The sequence below is a fragment of the Halichondria panicea genome, chromosome 1 (assembly GCF_963675165.1).
Source record: "Halichondria panicea chromosome 1, odHalPani1.1, whole genome shotgun sequence".
Taxonomy (NCBI): domain Eukaryota; kingdom Metazoa; phylum Porifera; class Demospongiae; order Suberitida; family Halichondriidae; genus Halichondria; species Halichondria panicea.
In genome coordinates, this window is record NC_087377.1 from 4,047,220 (window position 1) to 4,069,533 (window position 22,314).

The 22,314-nt window shown below is 39.6% G+C and overlaps 4 protein-coding genes across 9 annotated transcripts; 3 read left to right on the forward strand and 1 right to left on the reverse strand.

The window, feature by feature from the left end:
* Positions 1-290: 290 nt before the first annotated feature.
* On the forward strand, positions 291-10,672 carry LOC135334343 (uncharacterized). Of its 6 annotated transcripts, none has more exons than XM_064529517.1 (27): positions 291-652; positions 793-948; positions 1,048-1,185; positions 1,395-1,535; positions 1,579-1,797; positions 1,841-2,014; positions 2,080-2,292; positions 2,482-2,652; positions 2,717-2,923; positions 2,997-3,125; positions 3,187-3,372; positions 3,446-3,637; positions 3,743-4,948; positions 5,005-5,130; positions 5,197-5,322; positions 5,381-5,520; positions 5,567-5,875; positions 5,954-6,504; positions 6,631-6,845; positions 7,009-7,211; positions 7,265-7,619; positions 7,883-8,128; positions 8,477-9,029; positions 9,565-9,621; positions 9,814-10,036; positions 10,088-10,179; positions 10,255-10,672. In XM_064529517.1, exons 1-23 carry the CDS (start codon positions 418-420, stop codon positions 8,878-8,880), a joined length of 6,042 nt encoding a protein of 2,013 aa, XP_064385587.1. In that variant the 5' UTR covers positions 291-417; the 3' UTR covers positions 8,881-9,029; positions 9,565-9,621; positions 9,814-10,036; positions 10,088-10,179; positions 10,255-10,672. The 6 variants fall into 6 exon arrangements, with proteins under 6 accessions (XP_064385587.1, XP_064385579.1, XP_064385592.1 ...); XM_064529509.1 differs by having other exon boundaries at positions 9,817-10,036; XM_064529522.1 differs by having other exon boundaries at positions 9,831-10,036.
* On the reverse strand, positions 10,280-12,614 carry LOC135336509 (uncharacterized). The gene is made up of 2 exons (XM_064532345.1): positions 11,924-12,614; positions 10,280-11,879 (listed from the first exon to the last, which is right to left on the reverse strand). Exons 1-2 carry the CDS (start codon positions 12,079-12,081, stop codon positions 10,955-10,957), a joined length of 1,083 nt encoding a protein of 360 aa, XP_064388415.1. The 5' UTR covers positions 12,082-12,614; the 3' UTR covers positions 10,280-10,954.
* Positions 12,615-13,421: 807 nt separating this feature from the next.
* Positions 13,422-14,946, forward strand: LOC135336960 (uncharacterized). Its single transcript, XM_064532853.1, has 6 exons — positions 13,422-13,611; positions 13,658-13,737; positions 13,790-14,273; positions 14,341-14,409; positions 14,475-14,625; positions 14,674-14,946. Exons 2-6 carry the CDS (start codon positions 13,673-13,675, stop codon positions 14,871-14,873), a joined length of 969 nt encoding a protein of 322 aa, XP_064388923.1. The 5' UTR covers positions 13,422-13,611; positions 13,658-13,672; the 3' UTR covers positions 14,874-14,946.
* Positions 14,947-15,791: 845 nt separating this feature from the next.
* Positions 15,792-20,592, forward strand: LOC135336012 (fibrillin-3-like). Its single transcript, XM_064531778.1, has 8 exons — positions 15,792-16,008; positions 16,213-16,332; positions 16,574-16,696; positions 16,842-16,967; positions 17,155-17,271; positions 18,937-19,077; positions 19,234-19,806; positions 20,094-20,592. The coding sequence occupies exons 1-8, from the start codon at positions 15,807-15,809 to the stop codon at positions 20,213-20,215; spliced, it is 1,524 nt and encodes a 507-aa protein (XP_064387848.1). The 5' UTR covers positions 15,792-15,806; the 3' UTR covers positions 20,216-20,592.
* The last annotated feature ends 1,722 nt before the right edge of the window (positions 20,593-22,314 follow it).

Genomic DNA, 22,314 nt, shown 5'->3' on the forward strand with positions numbered 1-22,314 from the left:
CTCTAATATTAATAAGTGCTTGCAATCATACTTATAATTATTAGCTAAGGCTGCTCTGCAACATTGTTAGCTATTTATGCAACCTTTTTTGTAAGAGTTTATCCATTATGCACTATGTTTAATGTTTACAAAATAATTATTAATTACTTTTGTTTTCTACACAATGTACTAATGGTTACCATCTGCTCTCCATGAACATCAAAGTCATCAAAAGTATATTACCTGTGTGTATACAGCTCATGTCCATTTATGGTAGTGTACAGCTAGTCCAGTATAAAACCAACTAGCAGTGCACTGTTTTAACTATAGCTGCGCAAGTGTATAAACTTCACAGTGTTTCTCATCTCTTTGCTCTAACAATTGCGATTTGGTTTTAGTTGTATATAGACAGACCCAAGTTCAGCCGCTATACCAATCATGGGTAGACAGCATTGCAGTGTAATAGTGGCTGCTTGTTTACTGTCTGTGTTTGGCCTTTGTGTGGGCCAAGCTCCAGTGGATATCTGTGAAGAGGATTTTTCTGATAATTTATCATGTGAAGGAAAAGATGAAAAGAGGCGCTGCAGCTTCCCCAGAAGTGAACTTTGCAACAAAGAAACATTTTGTGCTGATGGTTCTGATGAAGGCGTAACTACTGGAACTGGATTGGACTGTGAGATTTGCATGAAATGTGTATAATAATGTATGTGCATGTCAAAACTCAGCCTCATGCAGGCCAATAATGCTGAGATTATAGGGCACATGCATTGCAGCTGATTTGCTCATAAGAAAGTAACTTTTTACTCCATGTAGGTGATGGTAGCCTCACTGGTCGCAAAGCTAGTGATGATGACAAAGTGGAGCCTGGATTTCTGTGTTCTAATGGCACTATCCTGGACCTGGTACAACTGTGTGATGGCACGGCCAACTGTGAGGGTGGAGATGATGAGACACACCCTCTCTGTGCAAGTAAGCTAGCATGTTATTGCACCCTTGACTTTTAAAGTGGTGTTTTTTTAATTGATCTGTGTGACCTGCCTTGTTTTAAATACCCATTACTTATTATAGACAAGTGTCGGGTTCCCTACTATGGAGGATGTTTTCACACAAGAGAATGTCAGTCTACCGCTAGAGAAGCAACTTGTGGATTGTGTCGTCCTGGGTTCGCAAGAAATCCCAGCAATTATGAAACTGGAGAATGTGTTGGTATGTGTATTTTATTTAGTCCCATAGAGTCAGTAAGATTAACTGGCATTAATTAGTACATTGGTGTTGTCTTTAATATCTGTATACACCAGGTGTATATATGTTTCGAAATACTTAGGGAGATTTAGACATGTAATATAAATATGTTAGCTATGCTCTTTAATATGTGAACTATTGCATACTGAGTTTATCAATTCACATCCATACAGAGGCTGCTTTCAGATTCATAAGGACAGCGTACAGTGTGTGTGAAAACCAACGAACAACAGTTTTTGTGAGACTTGATACAACTGGGGTTCTTGATCAGAGAGTCCTGGTGGATGTCAGGGTAATTGGTGGCACTGCTACAGGTAACAAAAATACATCTTTGCTCTGATGACACCATTTTTGCAGCTGGTAACGACTTCACAATATTAACAAGTCAGCTTGTATTCGATCAATTTTCTGAAGGAGGAAGAAGAAGGGGGTTCAGTATTAGGCCTGTATTTGACAGTATTTCTGAAGGCAGTGAAACCATTCTCCTGGAAGCTTCAGCTGGTGATTGGCCATTCGCTATTGGAGGGAATAGTACTACCGTTACAATTAATGAGTGCTCAGCACCAGTCAGGGCAGGTAAGCTTATAGTGAGATTTTTGCTAACTTAATAATGCTGCAGAGAATCTGTTTACTGTCCAATATTCAAGTGCTTCTGAAGGCGCTGGCTCAATAACTACGTATGTACAACTAGCTAGTGGAGTTGGTACCCTGACAGAGGATTTCAACATCAGTGTATGGACAAGTGGAGTTGGTATCATATCCAGCGCATTTTCAATTTCTGGATCTGCGAGGGGTAAGTGAAGTGTATATATTTGGAGATATATCTTTCAGAAAATGTTTACTATAATTATGTTACAGGCAATGTTGACTACAATGAGACACACTTGACACTCACCTTTCCTAGAGGAACCACAGGAGGGGTTAAGATTCCATTTTCTGTTCCGATAATTGATGATAATATTGCTGAACATCAAGAAAGTATCCGTATAGATGTTTCAACAAGTGGCGATGGAATTGGGATTTACTCAATGACATCACATTTTGCATTTATTGATATTAATGACAATGATCGTGAGTACTAAATTAACTTTTTGCATAAATGCATGCATGCATGCATTTATTGATATTAATGACAATGATCGTGAGTACTAAATTACCTTTTTGCATAAATGCGCATTTATAAATACAGCTACTATACATGCAGTTTTAGTATAGGTGCGTGTGTATAGTATACTTTCACTTCTCCTACCCTACATACAGCCTTTATAGTTGAATTTGAGCATCCAAGCTACACCGTACAAGAAGGAGAGAGTGTGGAAGTCTGTCTGGTCAACACAACCAATCCAGAAAGAATTGAACAATTCACTGTGCGTTTCCACACTTCATATGACTGTGATATTTCATCCACTGTGGTACCAGTGGAAGCAACAGGTATAAAACGATAATTATTGTTATAATTATCATGCTTATAGTTTTCTTTTCCATATTTAAATAGCTGACTTGGATTATGAAGCACTGTATAGGGAAAGTAGTATCATTTTTCCAACCGACGCTAATCAAGCATGCATGACTATCAACACTTACCACGATAACTTGGAGGAAAGAGTAGAAAAGTTTATTGTGACGGCGGTACGTCGCAGTGGAGTTGGACGGTTCTCTCAGTCTCCACAAACCACTGAAATGTTTATTTTGAATGCAAAAGGTGTAAACTTGACCGTTATGCATCATGTGTTTGAATTGACATCAACCACTTATATGTGTATGATTCTGTGCAGTGGATCCAGTGACAGTATCAATTGAAGAGCCATTCTATTCAATTACTCAACCTGAGGATTCTGCGGAAATATGCATTGCTACTGAAGGCAGCCTGGATGAATCGATCATTATAAGCCTACAAACCCAATGTGTGTTCTAAAACAGTGTATATTTTTTGTATCAGCTGCATGCATGTCTATAATTATATAGATCAAGTTATGGAGCTGACACTTTCTGCTGCTGTTACTCGTACATGCTCTACTTTCGCTTTTTTGAGCGACCTGTTCTACAGAAATGGTCTCATTGAGACCATACAAGCAGTAATCGTATCTGATAATCGTCGAGTGACCTTTGACCGATTTCAAGCGGAGATAGCATTGTTTGATGAAAGCGGTGGTAAGTCACATGATCATAAATAAGTGGTGGTAAGTCATATGAGTATTGTATCCTTTATGTGAATTAATCGCAGTTAAGGATGAGTGTCCAATCTTACTGGACCCTGCCAATGGACAAGTTGAGCACCTGCTTACTGATGGACAGATTCTCCCTGGCTCCATTGCCATATACTCGTGTGATGTCGGGTTGGTTCCTGATGGAGCACGATTCAGAGAGTGTATGGCTGATCTCACCTGGTCAGGAATCCCACCGGCTTGTATTCAAGGTAAGGTATTGGTCAACTTTCTCTTATAATAAGTCCATACTGTATTCAAGGTAATTTCAACTTTGTTCTTTAATTCAATATTTGATATTTGTATTTATCATTCAGGTTTGGAAGGCATTGTTGAAAGTCTGTCTAACGAATTCATTGTTGGATTTGTTTCCTCAAATACGAGTACATCACAAGCTCTTATTGTTACCACAAATAATCGACGAAGTGTTCCTTTTCTTGCTTATGGAAATCAATTTGATCGTGTTGCTGGAGTTAGAAACACACACGCTACTCTCACTGGTATTCCAGGTAGCTATAAAGAGAAAGGCATCCACATAAAAGCAAAGGCAAATAGAAAAATTGCTGTTTATGGCTCACAGGATATTTGGCTTGCATCACATTCAATTGATTTATATCTTGCAATCAATGTGAGGCCTACAGATGATGTGAAAGAGTATGAGTATTATTCTATACCATACAACTACCCCAGCTTGTTACACCTTGTTGCCACTGAAGACAAAACTATTGTTAACCTTGGATCTTCATCCATCATGTTAGATTGCCTTCAAACACATCAAATTGATGAGAGTGAATCTCTTACATCAGTCAGAGTTTCAAGCAACAAACCTCTTTCAGTTATCAGTGCTAAGAATTGTTTTGGATCTTGTGACTACCTAGCTGAACAATTGTTGTCCACCCACCTATGGGGTAGAAGATTCCTAGTAGCATCATTTCTAGGTCTTAAAACTGGAGAAAGTTTAAGAATCCTGGCGTCGGTATTTCCTACTACAGTCACCATTGCATGTGCCGAGAGTAACATCCCTCGTGTAGTAATTTTCTTTTCTCGCCGTGGTCGATGGAGGGATGTAAAACTTGATGAGCAGCCTGGGAGTGTTAGGGACATGTTTTGTGTATTAGAAGCTTCAAACCCAGTGTATGTTATTCAGTTTGCTCGAGTTAGTGTGGGTGATTCTTACATGATGACCATTCCAGCTGTTGAACAATATGGAGAATGTTTCACAGGATTTTATACTTCAAATACATCTCCTTTTAATTTTGTAAATCTCTATGTCGCACCCGAGCATTTTGTGCCTCAAGGTATCATTGTTGACGGAGCAATAGTGGTGGATTGGACAATTATACGATGTGCTAGTGGTGAAATTTGTGGGTATATCTCAAGGCCTGTTTTATTAAGACGACAATATCACACAGTACGACATCAAGACCCCAGAGGCAGAATAGGAATATCAGCGTACGGATTTGATACTGAACTGAACAGCTCTTACGGTTATCCTGCAAGCATGTACATACCATCTCCACAAAGTAAGTGATACTGCATGTCATGTTTGCTAACTCCTCATGCCGCCTTCCTTAATCAGTTGTTGACGAATGTGAACCAAACTTGAATATTTGCGATCCAAATGCCCAGTGTAAAAGTGTGAATGGACATTACGAATGTGTCTGTAATAATGGCTATGAGAAAAGAAGAGATGAAACCTGTACTGGTATGTTATATGTTGTGTGCTGTGCTTCTTAATAGATTTTTGCTCATAAAATTGTCTATAATACAGATATTGACGAGTGTGCAGTTGGTACCAGTGGCTGTGATGTCAATGCTTACTGTACTAATACTATTGGTGGGAATAACTGTACCTGCAATACTGGATTTATTGGAACTGGGAGAACTTGTACTCCAGGTATGTGCCTAGCTCAAACTCTGTATAGAATATCTTTTAAACTGATCTCTTCGAACAGAATCAGATCTAACTGAATTTGAGGACTACTTGCCATTTATCAACGATAAACAAGAAGCGATAGATCTAAGTGATGATTCATGTTCCAGAATAACAGTACCTGCCATTCCTATTGGACCTGACACAGTCACTCAAATATGGGTAGGAAAATAATACGAAATGCCGATATTATCCTAACTTCACACAGATCTGTGAGAATGGAGTCATTTCTATTGGTGAAAGACCCTTCAATCTGTGGAGACCTCAACGTTTCCCCAGTGACAATCCACTTATCCAACAGGCAAACGTTTTAGCTCCATTCTGGAACGATCACGAACCAAATCCAAGCATTGGAGCTGTGAAATCTCAAATTTTTGATAAAGGTCCCGATCAAACTAACCAAGGCATTAATAATTTCGTTGCTCATCAGCAAGGTCTGAATGAGTTTAAAGGTGAATGGATGATACTTGTGAGCTGGGAGAACGTGTCACCATACACTCGATGCAGTGATGTTCAAGTAAGTGCAACATTAGAAAATTTTGTTCAGCATTAATTTTATACAATTTCTATATACAGAGTATGTTCTTCTATGCAGGTAGAGCAAAACTCTTACCAAGCTGTGATTATCTCTGATTTTACAACAACATATGCTGTGTTCACTTATAATGCCATAGCATTAAAATGGTCCAGTATTTGTGATGATGTGTACTCTGTTATTGGCTACAACTTTGATCAGAGGAAGGCAGATTCATTCAATATTCCATCTTTTCAAAACCATCGTTTCAGTGGATCAAGTAATATCAAACGAATTCCTCTGACATTCCAGGCCCAAGGTGTCCAATGGGCCAACCTGATTTATCTCATTGGGAAAGATGAAAGCCCCATACAGCGTTCAGCTGCTGAATGTGTATCGATGGGCAATAGAGATGGGAGTCAATTTATGGAACGTGGTGTTCGTGTGGAGCAAGGTCTGTCTTGTCCTTGCTCTATAGAACAAGCTTTCCGAGATCGAAGATATATCCACGCTGCTGCTTATCTCACTGAGATCACTGGTGATGATAGATTCCTTTCTAAGAACTGTTTTGTACAAGTGTTTAAGCCTCTCAGAGCTAATAGAGGTGTTCACATGTGCTGCTACAGCACAAGGTAAGTGTATATGCATAATTATATGCATGTACGCATTGTTCTTTCGCAATCAAATCAATATTATTAACATGTAGACATGAGTGCGTTATGTATTGTATGTTGCACAAAAATGATGCCTTTTTTCAGTGAGGAGTCATTTGGAGCTCTGTTGGGATCTCCATTCCAAAGTGAAGCAAGTTCTCCTTTACGATTTCATCCTTATACTGAGCGTGATGACTTTATGGAATATGATTACCACTTTCAAAGGAGCTGTTGTTTCAGTGAATCGGACAATATGTGCCCAACTTACACCAACCAGCGCAGAGCTGATGAATGCTTGAGCTACACACCCTCAGAGTTTGGTAAGTCATTTATAATAATGTACCACTCACATTAAATGTTGTAATGCAGGCTTAAGAATGTAAATTTACAGTCTCATTATTTCATTGCATGTTTCATTTTCTTGTGAGCTGTGTTATTGTGCTGTATGAATGAGCTCTATAGTAATGCATTGTCTACTCTCAGCCTGGTTTTGGGGTGACCCTCACTTCACAACACTGGATGGTGCCGGCTACACATTCAATGGATGGGGAGAATACAGCTTACTGGAGATTAACACATCAGAGGTTCAGTTCCTTCTTCAAGGTCGAACCAATCCTGTCAACAACTCTAAAGCCACTCAACTGGTAGCATTCGCAATGAAGGCTTCACCAAACAGTCCTGTTGAGGTATACGTTATCTGCAACATGTACAAATGCTATTTACCTTCTATATTGTACAGATACGACTGGATATAACTACGAATAAGTTTGTGGTTCTTCTCAATGGGTCTAACATTACTGACAGTGTCTCCACGATGGGGGATCTATATTTCTCACCAACTTTTGATGTCTTTATAACCAGAGATTCCCAAAATGTCCTAGTGTGTGGTTTTCCCATTGGCATCTCCGTGACAGTCACTGCCTCTTCGGGGATGCTCTCATTTGTACTCGGAATACCAGACGAATTCCGAAATATGACTCGAGGGCTCATGGGCAATTATAATGGATTTGAAACGGATGACCTCGCGTATCGGAATGGAACTATGCTTGCTCAGAATTCATCGGACAGATTGATTCATGAAATGGGACAATCGTGTAAGTGCATGTGCATGTGTTTTTTGCGCCTATTGTAGACTTATGCTGGTTGTGTTTTCATAGAACCTCATACAGTTAGATAAGCAGGCTACCCTATATGATACAGCCAGGTCATTGGGCCCAAAGTTTCCATAGCATGTTTTTGGAAATACATAACTGTGTTAACAGGCCACCTCTGTATTACAGCCACTGTTGGTCTGCCCTCTTGCGATGGGCCACCACGCAAAACAAGTTTCACATACTCACATGCGTTATTATCACAGGGCAAATCAGACCAGATGAGTCAGTGTTTACATATCCTGAGGGCAATACTGCACTGGACTTTGCTTTCCCTGATCACATCCCTCAGTTTCTGGACGAGGTGGTTGCCACGGCAAGTGTGAATGTGTTGACTGCCTGTGGGGACAGTGTACAGTGCATATTTGATGCGTCCCAGACTGGTAACATCAGTATTGGGCTGGAGACGATGATCATAAATGTAGCCAATGTGGACTACAGGCAGGAAGCAAGTACGTTGATGAGGATTCTGTGAGCAGCTATACAATCATCCATGTTCAGAGTCAACTCGTGGGCGTATTGTAAAGTTTTTACTTTGTTGTACTTGAGCTCATAAAGTATTTGGTAGCTTTATGGCACAGTAGTCCACATTTCAGTATTGTATAATTACGATCCTTATGAGCAAAGTATTTCGCTGTACCGAGCATTCCTTAGAGAATCTTCAGTCCAATATTGACAATTCGTGTCTACTGCAACGTTACCCAAACTTACTATGTGTAAGTAAGTATAGCTAACGGCTTACACATGCATGTATAGGTATAGTATCAAGTATCAACTTTCCTTTTTCCTCTCCTTCTCAGTCAACACTCCACCGCTCATCGCTGGTCCCTCTGTTCTCGTGGTCACCCTGGGACAAGAAGCCGAGTTGGTCTTCTCTGTAACAGATGACAACAATAACTTAAGCGTGTCATTAATTGGAGGCCTGCCCATCAACTCAACTCTTACAGTATCACCAATGAATGGATTTTCCGAAGTTACATTTCGATGGACTATAACTGAGATTGTCGATGTGTCGCTGTTATTTGAGGCTAGAGACGAACGCAATGCAGTGTCAGTGTTGAGTGTGCAGGTGCAGATCTGTGCTTGTGAGAATGGTGGTGACTGTACAGTGGATGGACTACGAAGTACTGTAGGGAGCACTCTGGTACTCAACTGTGACTCATTGCCAGCAATTGCCATTGTATTTTGGACACTATTGTTCTAGCATCCTGTCTAAATATTTGTTCTATTTATATGAAAATTCAAATATTACTCAATCATTTTAACTACTGCGGAAATAAATGCTACTATAGACTATTGTAGTGCGTGCGCAAGATCTTCTCTGAACTAGCTACGTTCACTGCACTGGTGCTGGTGAGTAATATTATTGTTTACCTGTTGGTTGAGCTCATGTAGACTTCTGTGGTAGATTCTATCCTGTGGCAGATCTCTCTAGTCACTGTTACAGGCCGGTACAAGTAATAACAAAATACTGAGCATGCAGTACTGCCAGCTCAGTATTTTGTTATTACTTTTACCGGCCTGTAACAGTGACTAGAGAGATCTACCACAGTAAATAATTATATAGAACAGTACAGTATAGTAGTCAGTTCTCAGTCATATTCTTCTCAGTCCTGTTCTAGTTACAACACTTTTACTAAATTAAATTTAACTTTCTTTCTTGGCTCTTTGTTGTCCGCTTCTTTTGTGCTTTCTTCTTTTGTTTTTTTGGCTCTAAATCCTAGCAACGTGTAGTCTGGATTTAAAACTTCTGACACCTGGACATCGTATGTTTGGCTGAGCCTCACAACTTTCTTTAAATAGTTCTGGGCCTTTTTCTGAGACCCCATCGGAAAATAATGTGTTCCAGTATCATCTGCTGTTGTAAAATAAAATTGTTTTCCCTCAGTTCCCATCTTTACTAGCGACCCAATAGGAAAGGAGTTCCTGTGGTGCCTGATCTCTCGTAAGTCGGAGTCGATGTAGTACGGGTACGGGTGGAAGTGGCAGCAATTTCCCATCTCAATTCTTTCTCTGTTCTTTTTTGTATAGTAATTTACTGATTCACATGACAGTAATAGCATGCAATCAATGGTAGTAAAGTGTGTCAAATGAATAGAGATAAAATCTTTATGGTCACTAATTATTAATCTTCCAGCAGACCTGTTCATGCAGATCGACCTGTTATGGACTCGTCAAAGAGGCAACGACCTGAGAAAGGATACTATTCCTACCTCCATAATATAAGCTCGGCTGACATGGACTTATCTAGCATGCGGGAAGCACGAGATGTGAGAACCACTCTGAGCTGTAAGTCTGATGACAGTCTGCCAGAAGGGGTCTTCCTTGTTGAGAGGATAATTCATCATCGACTAACTAAGGTACGTAACATTTTATGATATATAGCCCTATACGATTGATTCTATTTCTAGGGGAAAACGGAGTATTTGGTAAAGTGGGCTGGTTACTCATTGGAACAGTCTTCATGGGTCGCTAAGGAAGATGTGACTATCTCTACTATCCAGTAAGATTATTAAGTATGGCATGGCAGTGCACTGTGTATTACTATAATTATATCTGCACATTTCCCCCCTTTCAGATCATACAATACACCACAAGCACCACATACCGAGCTTATAAGCGACGCAACAAGAAGATTTGTTCTGTCCATTCAATGTAGTTTAAATTTAGGTACTGTAAAATCCTGTAATTTAACTATAGATTTCCGGCTAGATGTATTTCGTTACCTATTTAAAGATCGAGGAACCCAAATGACCCGCGGAAAGCTCCAACTTCAACAAACTGATTTTAACGATGAATATTTTATAGGTAGTTGGTATATTTTGTATGATAGATATGGCAATGGCTGCACAGTAGATTTTCCTATTGTAGTATGTCCTAGAATTAAGTATGGACCGAAAACATATAGAAATAGCAATGGTGAAATGTTAGAGTCACCTAGACTACTATCTGAAATTGTATGTGTAAATCTGGTGAAAAAACGTTGTTGATCATTGTTAATTGTTAATTGTTAATGCATGCATGGCCCAACCTGAGCAGCCAATACGCACTATGTGACTCATAACTAACTGCTTCAGGCCAATTCTCTACCATAATGCTTTTAATGACTCTCAAACAAATGGCTGGGTCAACACGCATCCCGACTTACAGCTAACCTTGTCAGCCTTCCATTAGAGAGCACGGATTTGCCTACAATTATACATAGACTATGTCATAGTTAAAGCTAGCACCAGATTTAAACATGAACGAATGAATGTAAGACATAATTAGTCACATAGTCATTCAACATTAAGAGAAATGGTTTCTAAGCTAGGACGGTCATGAGCATGATAAGAAAGACATTCCTTAATTACATGGGCAAGTTCAGTTGACTTAATTACAATGGAGTTCATCTTCTTCATTATTCTACCTAATGAGTATATATCGCTCTGTGTGCTCTGTAAAACAAGCCCATCGCGGAGGTCTGGAGCTACTTGAGTGTGTTCTTTTATGTAAATAACTTTCTGTTCCTCGGTCAGGCAGTACTTCTTAGCATGCTTTTCTTTACATGCCTTTCCAAAATCCACAATACATGGCCGGATACATTCTAACAAAGTAGTCCCTAATACTACGTTGTCTACTTTAAGATCATTGTGAAGAATACTCAGCTTGTGCATGTATGATAGACCATCACAAATTTGGATCAGTATTTGCATCCATGTCTTAGGGCTTAATTTAATTTCGTTAGTCGAATACAAGGCAGAATATAATGAAACTTGTTGCTGCTTCACGCTTACATTAGACATTACTAAAGCTCTCCTGGTGGAACAAATACCAAAACAGTGTGGTATATAAGGGCTGGAATTTAATGTAAGTAATATACTGGCTTCATGCCTAATCGATTCGATTGAGGAGTCGGAAGTAAATGTTTTGACACAGACGTCAAAACACTCTTTAAAAATCATACGAGAGCATGTTCCAAACCGACCATTTCCTATATGAACATCACCACCCCCATCTGCTAAACATTTCTCACTTATCTCTGGAACTACAGTAACTCCTCGCATAATATCAGCATTCGTACACATTCTTGGAGTTGCCTTGGGTAGACTGATTGCACTCGTCTTCATGGCTGCTGTTAGTAACTTTAGTGGTCGTTGGTGACTGCAGGATGTTCCCAGAGTTCCTGTCCGTAATTGCTTAGCTCGATACACGTTGAGTTCCCTGTATGAACAATATTATTTACTGGCTGTTAATCAGCAACTTACAGTTTATAATCTATTGCCTTCTTCTTCCAATTCTGAACATTTTTCTCGGCACATTCAAGGCTCTTCTTCTCCATACACAGCTGCTTGCCAATTTTGTCAACTCTAGCTTTTCGATTGAGCCTCTTGAGCTTGGATCTTGAGAATGTCTGGTCAGCCATTTTGTAATAAGTCTAAGAGAACCAGAGGTCGCAAAATACCCGCCATAATGCATCTGAGAAGTGTTATCATGCTATTGAATGAGTACTGTGGTTAATTTAGTGGGTGATAACACCGCAGCCTATTCACCCACCCACTCATATTGACATGGCTAATTAATTTTGTTACATAACAGCTCAAGGGACCTTTTGTTCCATTATCCCGGGCCTCCTAGCTATGGCAGTAAACAAGCAGTCCAGAAGAGCAGAGAGCCTGTCCATCACCATCTCAAATTCAGCAAAGAAGTACTCTGACTTCAGCCACACAGAACCACAAGTACAGCCAAACTTCTCTCTCTCTATTCCTATCGAGTTGCTGCATCATTGGTACATGAACAAGAAGGCAGAAGAGACATTCATTAGCTTAGTTAATAGCATGGTAACAATAGTTAAACTAGCACAAAGCGATCGTCTGGAGAAAAGGCTTGCAGAACAAGCTAGCAAGGTAGCAAGAAGGATACGGGGGCTAAAAGGAAGAAGGAGGTATGCCGTACTTGCTGGAGAATACAACCCCTTCGTGCTTGATGGAGAAGCAGAATCGTATTCTGAAATTGAGCAGCAACTATCCACTGAATCTCCACAGCCAACAACAATCCCCGAAACAAGTAGACCTACCACAGCACACATCAACAAAGGCAAAAAAGTTCACGAGGTATCACCACGACAGGTAAAACGAAAGCTAGCACACTGTAAGAGCTCTGCAGAGCAAGCGCTTTGGTTTTGTGAATCATTCGGTCTTCAGCCAGAATCTTTAGAGCTACGCAAACAGACAGGATCTCCCATCAAATTCAATTTTTTATCTAGCCCATCTCACAAGCCACAACATCAAACGCCAGCTCTTTCACCAAACGATTCTGCGAGGGTACAGCAAGCTCTTTATGTACTTGACAGGTTTGCTGTGAGTGACGAAGCTTATCATGAATTGAGCGTCGCATCTGATTTACCACCACTGTACCGAATCAAGGATGCTCGCCTCTCAATTAACAACTCTCTCGACATCCGACATCTCGAAGGTCCTTATCCTGGTGCTTATAGACCACCGAAAGTTGCAATCCAGGAAGAGCTAGCTAAGATCGTAAGTAAAGAAGAAATTATACATTATTATTATGGATTATTATTTTAGGTTCATTCAGGGAAAGCTATCACCCAACCAGTAAAAGTAAAACTCAGTGGTGACGGAGCCAGATTCACAAGATCATCCAATATCATACTTCTCTCATTTGCATTTCCAGAAATTCAAGACAATGTTTTATCAGGCATGGGTAAGCTTAACAATAAAAATATTAAACGAGAAAGTGGTGAAAATATTTTTATATTGACATTCATACAGGCAATCATACTTTTGCTGGCCTAAAAGCCGAAGAGTCGTATGAAACAATTAGTTCAGGACTATCTGAGGTATTGAAGGAGTTGAACGACATCATTTCACACCCACTACTCACTGTTGATGAAACAGAGTACCGCCTTGAGTTTTTCCTGGGTAGTGATTACAAGGTGAGAATGTATAGTTAATTACTGACTATAAAAATTGCATTATTAGTTTCTTTTACTGAGTATGGGCCTCAACAAAGCAACCTCTATGTACGCTTGTGTCTGGTGTACCATCAAGAAGGATGAAAGGTATATCTATAATTATTATGCTTAAACCTAGCTTCCCCATTTGCCGCTATAGGTGGGATATGTCAAAGGATAGGGCTGACTACACCGTAACAAATGCAAGAACATTGAGTTCCCTACAAGCAAAAGGCGCACTTCCCAGCAGTAAACCAGCAAGTGTACGACTAGGATCAATTACAACACCACTACTGAACATAGAGCCAGACCATATAATACCCGATGAGCTACACCTACTCCTACGTATAGCTGACGTTTTAACAAGAAATCTCATTCTAGAGATAGTGGCATCTGCTAAACAAGACAGACAAGGAAACGCACATATACTCACTCACCTACAAACACTACAGACGATCGTTAAAGACTGTGGTATCACGTTCAGGGTATGGGAAGCAAGGGGTCCAGATGGCAAAGCTTCTGGACATTACGAATGGACATCACTGCAGGGGAACGACACCAAGAAGTTTCTGGAACGTCTCCCAGTGAGGTTTGCTGACCTACTGAAGGAAGAAATTCAAGCTAAAATGGCCCAACTTTGGACAGTGAGTACTAATTAAATTTCCCTTCGCATTTTACAAACATAGTTATTTATATGGTCTGGCTCTATAGGAATTTCTCTCTTTGTATAAGATGGTTTCTAGCTGGACTCCACCTCCCAGTGAAGTGGTTGAGCAAAAGGTATAGTGTTAGTTTACTAGTAGGGAGAACCATTGTATCTAATTTACTATAATCTATCATGATAGGCGAAAGACTGGATAAGGCTTTTCTTGAGCTTGAAGCACAAGTGTCAAGGGTTTCAGGAAAAGAATATTACGCCCTATATGCACACACTGGTCTTTCACTTCCCTTACTTTATTTCAAAATACGGAAATGTCAAGATGTTTAGTGGACAAGGTGAGTTCGAGTGTAAAGAGATAACATTTTAATCACCTTTTTCTCTAGGGGTGGAGAAAAATAATGATGACGCCAAGAGACACTACTTCTCCAGTAATCTGCATGACCCAGTGGGGGAGGTTCTGAAAGCTGAAGCGAGAATAGACGAGACATCACAATTTAAGCGAAAGAAACGAAAGTACATACGAAAAACTCCATTAGATTTAGTAGACATGAACAAACAGCCACGACTTGACTCTGAATCATGATTAATTCTACCCAACATAATAATATAGTATACTATATATCCTGATAGATTGTAGACATTTACTATCTTCAAGTAAATGACTGCTAGCCTATACTTACTTGCAGCCATATACACTCACTTTACATTGCTGGTACATTGCGATTAATGGGGAATTCCCCAAATTAGTGGCTCTACGCAGCTCTTGGGTATGTGTAGATAATGCGATACGTCATTGATAATTGTGGATTTTTTGACAAAACTGGACACATTTTGGAACCGCTTAGTCCACTTTATATCGAGCAGCAGCCGCTTTAAGCAGCAGAGTAGGCCGTATATTTTTGCTGGCAATCGGCAAAAATGAAAATATATGTGTAAGAATGCCGCAAATCAAACACAAAAATACAAAATAATCAAATTTTACAATACAATACACGAGACAAGCGCTGAAACATTGATCAACAAAAGCAGTTAGGGAACTTATACAAGCTGGCTGGCTAGCTTCTTGTGGGATTCCAAGGTTAGCTAAGGTGTATTTCTTCTTCTTTGTATCGGCAAATCAACTGAAAGTAGCTCCCTACAAGGGAAAAAGGGAAGCATAGCCTTTGGTCTCATAAGAACACATATAAAATCATACCGTAATATACAGAAAATTACTAACTGATTTACTGACATATTTTAATTGGTATCCAGTCATTGCTGGCAATGGCCCTGAAGGTATGATATTTTAGCCACTGTATTAGACTGAGTAGTTTTATGCTGTATTTGGCCTGTATACATAGAAATTTTAACCATTGCTTAGAGCACTAACATATATACATGTATACACTATCCAATACTGGTCTTTTTGTGTAAGTACGTACTTACACCTATATCTAACTGCCACTTGTACATGTAATTAAAATTGTGTGTGCTTTAGACTTGCAAGTATCTCTGTGTTTTCATTGTCTTAATAACCATGCAAACTGTCAGCTTTAATGATTCCACATATATACCTCATGCAGCCTATGATGGTAGGTTCTGTACTGATGATTCTGATGGCTGCACTGGTGTGATATGCTTTGAGGAGGTGACATGTGTCGATGTCCCTGCCCCTGGAGTTGGAGCAATGTGTGGACCATGCCCAGTAGGGTATTTCGGAGATGGACAGAAATGTGATGGTAAGTTGGGCTCAGAAATCATATAAGTCATGTGATTATTTTATTGTGATTAGCACATCATCTAATATTGAAATTGGAACACCAGATTGCAAGTTATTACTGTCTGAAGATGCTGCACGTATTATATATGACTATATACACATGTACAGTTGCTGTGTTATACATAATAATAATCATGATTATCTTGCTATCCTATATGCATAGATATCAACGAGTGTGAGGAGGATGCTCACAACTGTACTGATGTCTGTGTGAATGTACAGGGAGGATTCAAGTGTGCCTGTAACCAAGGTTACACACTAGCCGACCCCACATCATGTACAGGTAAGGGAAAATAAATTTAAACATAAGCTGACGAACCTGTTACGGTGGATTACCACAATCTATACACGACGTTACGATGCGTGGGCAGAATAGAATTTGTCCAATAATGAATTTTAGCTGCCTGCTAATTAAGCCTTTTCTAACAAACTGTATAACCTGTTACTAACTATTAGTTGTTTGAATATAATGAGAGGCCTGCATTGTGTGATGGAACCTGCTTGTAGTAACTAATCTTACACAGATGTTGATGAGTGTAGTGTATTGAATGGTGGCTGCCATCAAGTATGCAACAACTTTGAGGGAGGGTTCGAGTGTGACTGTTCAGACGGATTTGGATTGACCAATGACAACACAACATGTCAAGGTGCTACTTGTATAACAGCAACTCAATTAGATTCATTTGTTGCTTGAAAGATTATTCAGTGACTGTATTTTGTAGCATGCACACAATTATGCTCAACGAATGGTTAAAGAATTTCTTTAATTAACCAACAATTACATTCGTTCAGTTCTACCGGAGTCTTCTTGTTCTAATGACGCTATATGCTCTCAAAACTGTGTGAGGTTGTTCGGTGTGGAGGTGTGTAGCTGTAACCTTGGATACACACTGGATATAGATAATTTCACCTGTTCGGGTGAGAAGCTATTATCAAGTGCATGTCCATGCATATCTGATTCATCCATTGTTGATTGTATATGTATAGTACGTATACATTTAGCTGCATGGTTAAATTTATATGAGAATTCACTATTGTCCAAAGTTTATAGACACAATAATTATTTGTTTGTTTGTACTAACTTTGCTGCTGCTTTATCACACAGATGTGGACGAGTGTGCAGAGTCACCATGTGATCAAGAGTGCAGTAACTCTGATGGAGGATTCGAGTGTGTCTGTGAGGGAGGATATGTGTTGGACACGGATGAGAGGAGCTGTTTGGGTAGCTATGTGTTGCAGCTGTGTACAAAGATATGTTTATACTGGACATAAATATGTACTAAGAAATAGCCATGCATATGCTATATCTACAAGTGCAAAAAACATTTTGTGAAAAAATGGGGAAGAGTAGGGTTGGAAGAGCATGCGCACTGAAGTAACAAAAAGTTCGAAAACAAGATTGTGGGTTGGTATAGTCTTGCATGCTCCAACTAGTTGGGGGTGGGGTGCAATCTTTAACAGTTGGGTCCAGCACTACTTCTCGATCGTTACACCTCTTTCTTTATTTGAGACGCTCAATCACCTATTTTACCATTGCATGTGTTTCTACATAAGAATGAATGAGGCTTTTTCGAATTAACTTTTCTTTCTGCCACAGCACCGAAACACACAAGTGTAAAATAATATTAAATTTGAGACTCTACAGATGAGCCCTGCCCACCAAAAACTCGAAGTAGTGCTGGACCCAACTGTTAAAGATTGCACCCCACCCCCAACTAGTTGGAGCATGCAAGACTATACCAACCCACAATCTTGTTTTCGAACTTTTTGTTACTTCAGTGCGCATGCTCTTCCAACCCTACTCTTCCCCATTTTTTCACAAAATGTTTTTTGCACTTGTTTGTAAACTTTTTTCACTGCATGTATTATTTATACATTTTATAAGTGGTCCTGGAAAACACGTACAATATTTTAAGCAATGATGTTTTGTAATCGGGGCGTTCCTTTTAGGGTTACCCATCATCTTGTTCACGTCCGTTTGAGTGGCTCATCCAACATGACATGCAACCGTACTTATCACAATTTTTTTTTTCACAAAAGTTTTTTACACTTGTTTGTACCTACACTTTTTTCTTCACAGGTACCAGCATAGATTTGTCTATGGTTGCTACTGAGCTAGATCAAAATAATATCTTCAGTAGGTGGCAATCCACCTTTACTATGATAAAAGATCTAGCTAACTATACTGAATTTTTATTTGCACTGTTGCAGTTTGTGTCTGTCATGATAATTTTCATGAAGTTTTTTAACCACATGCACAAGCTCGGAGCCTCAGAATGAAGAGCTTCAAATGCTTCAACATACACCAGCATTAACTGGAGCGGTAAGGATCGACAGTACAAAACACTACTGTTGCTATGGACCTCAAGTGGTTGCTAAGAACAGAGGGGTGTGGCCATGCTATCTGAGCATGCTCAGTAGGAAAACAATGGCGACCTCACCTCTGTACCTATTAAAGAGGGCGTAGCTTCCACCCTAGCAAATTTAACTTCCGAGGTAAAATGATTAGTGACTGCACTACCCCAGGCGACACAGAACAGTGCGGTGCCATTAGTTTGTCTTGTGGACCTACAGTTCTCTAGCTTACCTTACTGAAGAAACTGAGGAGAAGAATGACAAAAAGTTTTTGTTTTTTTTGTTTTGCTGTTCTTACAACTTTTTCATACAATGTTCAATTCAGTTCATATTTCACACAAATGGATATGGGCAACAGATATATGAACTCAAAATAACTCTGTCTTGTGTCTTGGGTGAGATCCAGAGGGGGGCTTTTTGCTGTTTTCGACCCAACCCTACTATTAGCACTACCGTGCTAATGATACCATGCTTTTAAAGCCTTATAGGTGTGTTAAGAATCATTATTGGACATAATTTGTTGCTCCTACAGATATAGACGAGTGCTCGGTAGCTGCCGAGAATGATACTGACCTTTGCACCTCTCCCATGTTCTGCTCTAATACACTGGGTGACTTTGAGTGTTTGTGCCCTGGGGGGACTGAGCAAGCAGGTGGCACATGTGTCTCCATAGGTGAGCTATCTCTTATACTATATTACTTGAGTGTACCGTGAAGTCTCTGAACATATAATTGTATATTGTCTAAAGACGATGAGAGGTTCTTTATTCTTTATATATAATGACGATGCAGGCTTTCAATTGATTGATTGATTTCCTCTTTCTCTTTAGGTACAAATGTTCGTCGTGTCAATGATTCTGTGATTGGAGATCCACTGATGACTGTACCACTCTACCTCACCAACACTAGTGCACTACAGAGCAATATCAATCTCGGAGAAAATGAAGTTATTAATCTTTGCTTTGAAATTCACGGTCGATCTGACGAATATTTCAATCTCGTGTCCGACTCTTGTATTAGCGTGAATGCACATTACCAGCGAGCAGATCCACAACTACCCGCCAATATTATTGATGAGATAACAGTTCGAGCAGTTGGCCTTGACGGGATCTGCCGAAATATTTCAGTCAGTGTCGAAAATTGCCAGGCAACAGTCGATGGATCTGTGCTCGATGAGACTTACACAAGTGCTGGAATATCTGTGAGACTGTATCGAAATCGTGTTCGAATTTCTGCTCCTAATTGCCAAGACCTTGATTTGGTGATGTGGGTGTTTTGTGAGCAGAGAGAGTTGAGGGGCTACCCTGAACTGGGAGAGCCTGATGTCGTGGTCAATGTTAGTATGATCCACTTTGTGATTGCTCGTGGACTTAATATCAGAGAATCAGCTCATGGCTTGCTGGGTAAGTGGTGAATAAAGAGCGTCCATGCATAGCTTCTTTTAAGTTGAGCGATTCAATCACGTACGATATAACAGTGGAATTCAAAAATACAATGTACCTTTAGACTTAGAGAACGAAGTTTTTGCCACTACATGTATAAGGGATTGTTTTGTACACAAACTGTTCATTTTAAGACCTGGCCTTTAGATTGCAGTTGATGACGGGTTCCACTGCACACAATGAATTAAAGTATTTCGATGCTATTGTTTCTACTTTGATTTATTTTTTCTGTCCACTTTTTTCTACAGGTCAATTTTGGAATGTTCCCATCACCATCGAGCGCTACTTGGGCTCTCTCTCTGATGGGAGCACACGAGACGATACTTACATCCTGACTGTCAACTATACACGCCCCCTCGTCGTTTTGTGACCTTCCTGCACTCTCCGACGTGGGACAGACGAGGGAAGGAGTACTGTTTGTACGGGGGTAACCGACAGGGTGGAGGGATACTTGAGATAGAGTCACCAAATGATCCCATTATCCAGGGACGCTACAGAGACTATATCGTGGGGGAACAGTTCGGAGTGGACTTTATGTATTCTCATTTTGAATTTTCAGAGTGTAGTCAGTGAATAATTATCGTAGCAATTATAGAGAGACTTCTAAGTGTGCGTTAACTTTAACTATCTTAGTGTCAATATTATTGTTATGTTGCCATATTATACTGTGTCTTGTATAACTAGTTATTTCATGTAATTTTTATAATAATAATGTGTAGTTCCAAGAAAAAATATCTCGTAATTGGACTATCTGCCAAACCATTTTATAACCTCTCAAAGTATGCTAACAAACTGTCTCATTCTGTACATATTTATCTTCTTCCCCCCCCAGCTGTAACCCAACGACGTGAACCAGCTAGTTTTTAAAATTATTAATAATGCGTGCAGCACCTCCAGGTCCAAGTACATCTATGTTATGTTTTTGAATAATTAGCTCAAGTCTTTCAGTAGGTCTACCGAAGCATTGTATGATTCATCTTCTGGTGAGAGTACATCTGGTGATTATAGACCTATACCGAAACCAAGACGAGTCAAAGAAACTGTAGAAAGCGACATTATGCCACCAATTCCAAAAAGACACAGTAAAGTGACTTTTCTCAAGATACTGCATTTATATGCCTCCCACTTACCAGTAGCTTGTCTATAAAATTATAACTAGCTCATACATGATCAGGCAAACTCGTCCCAATAAATTTTAATGTTAGTTTTACTCCTAGCAACCATGCAGTCTTGGGTGAATGTCTATACTGCACATTTTTTGAGGTAATCAGTGGAAAATTAATTAAATATAACGTATTAAGTCTCACTGACTGATTCTTGTTGTTAAGACTGTGTTTCATAGGCTATATATACCTGTTTTCCTTGTGCAAATTAATGCTAATGGTTTCGTGTTTCTTTGTGATACTTGTACACCTATTCACTATTGTGTGGCCTCCCCCAAAGAGACCATGCACCTTCACTACTAATTACCTGAGACCATAATAGACCATACAAGACGGCTATACTTTGCATGGGTCTAGATGTTAAATTGTTGTATTCAGCCTGCTTGCTGTTGCTTTCTACAGCTTTAGCTGTGATCTCAACCTCAAGGACAAACAAAGGTTCACTCCGGATCCACTGCATGGCATTGCTGTCAAGAGGCTTCCCTCACGCGTCGACATGAAGATATTGGTTGCCGTATGGTGCCAACACTATAGCTTCAAGGACAACTCTAGAAAGTGATCTACAAAGATGTAAAAAAGGTAATAGTAACAGATTTGTCATGATTGGTAAACCTTAGCGGGTTGTGCATACAGTTAAACTTTCCTCTTCTCTGTAGGGCCTAACTGAGTTGAGTGTACCCATGCAGGTGCTAAGCTCAAGTGTGTCCAGTAGAGAACTGAGACTATATTTTGTCTTGTACGTGCCTTTACAGAAATTCATACCGTATAGCGTGTATATTAAAAAAGTTTGTGGGTTTCGCTGATTAAGAATGTACCACGAACATTTTTATACACACAAATTTAATATCACATGCATGCACGCTGCCGAAAGGCTGCTATTCTGCGAATAGTAAATCCATGGTTACAGTGCTCTGCAAAGGTATGGAAAACTACTGTACACATTTAAGTCTTTAACAATTCATAATTAAATCAATGAGTCTGATCGAGGTTTGTACCTTTTACCTGTGGTAATAGTTAATGTCCATATAAGGAAGTGTGCAGCTAGCCATGCAGTGTATCAGACCACTAACGCTGATATCATTTTAATTAACCACTACACACCCACTTATTGAGAGTGATGCAGTATGACACTTGTACTAACGTGGTTTACACTATACCATCTGTTGTGTAGACACATCTTATTATAGGCATGCATGCATTCCTACTGTATAGCTATACCTTTAAGTTTATACTCTTTTTTTCCATTCAGCCCCCCATTGAGAAATTGCTTCCTATATAATTATACGCCACCGGATCTATATACAAA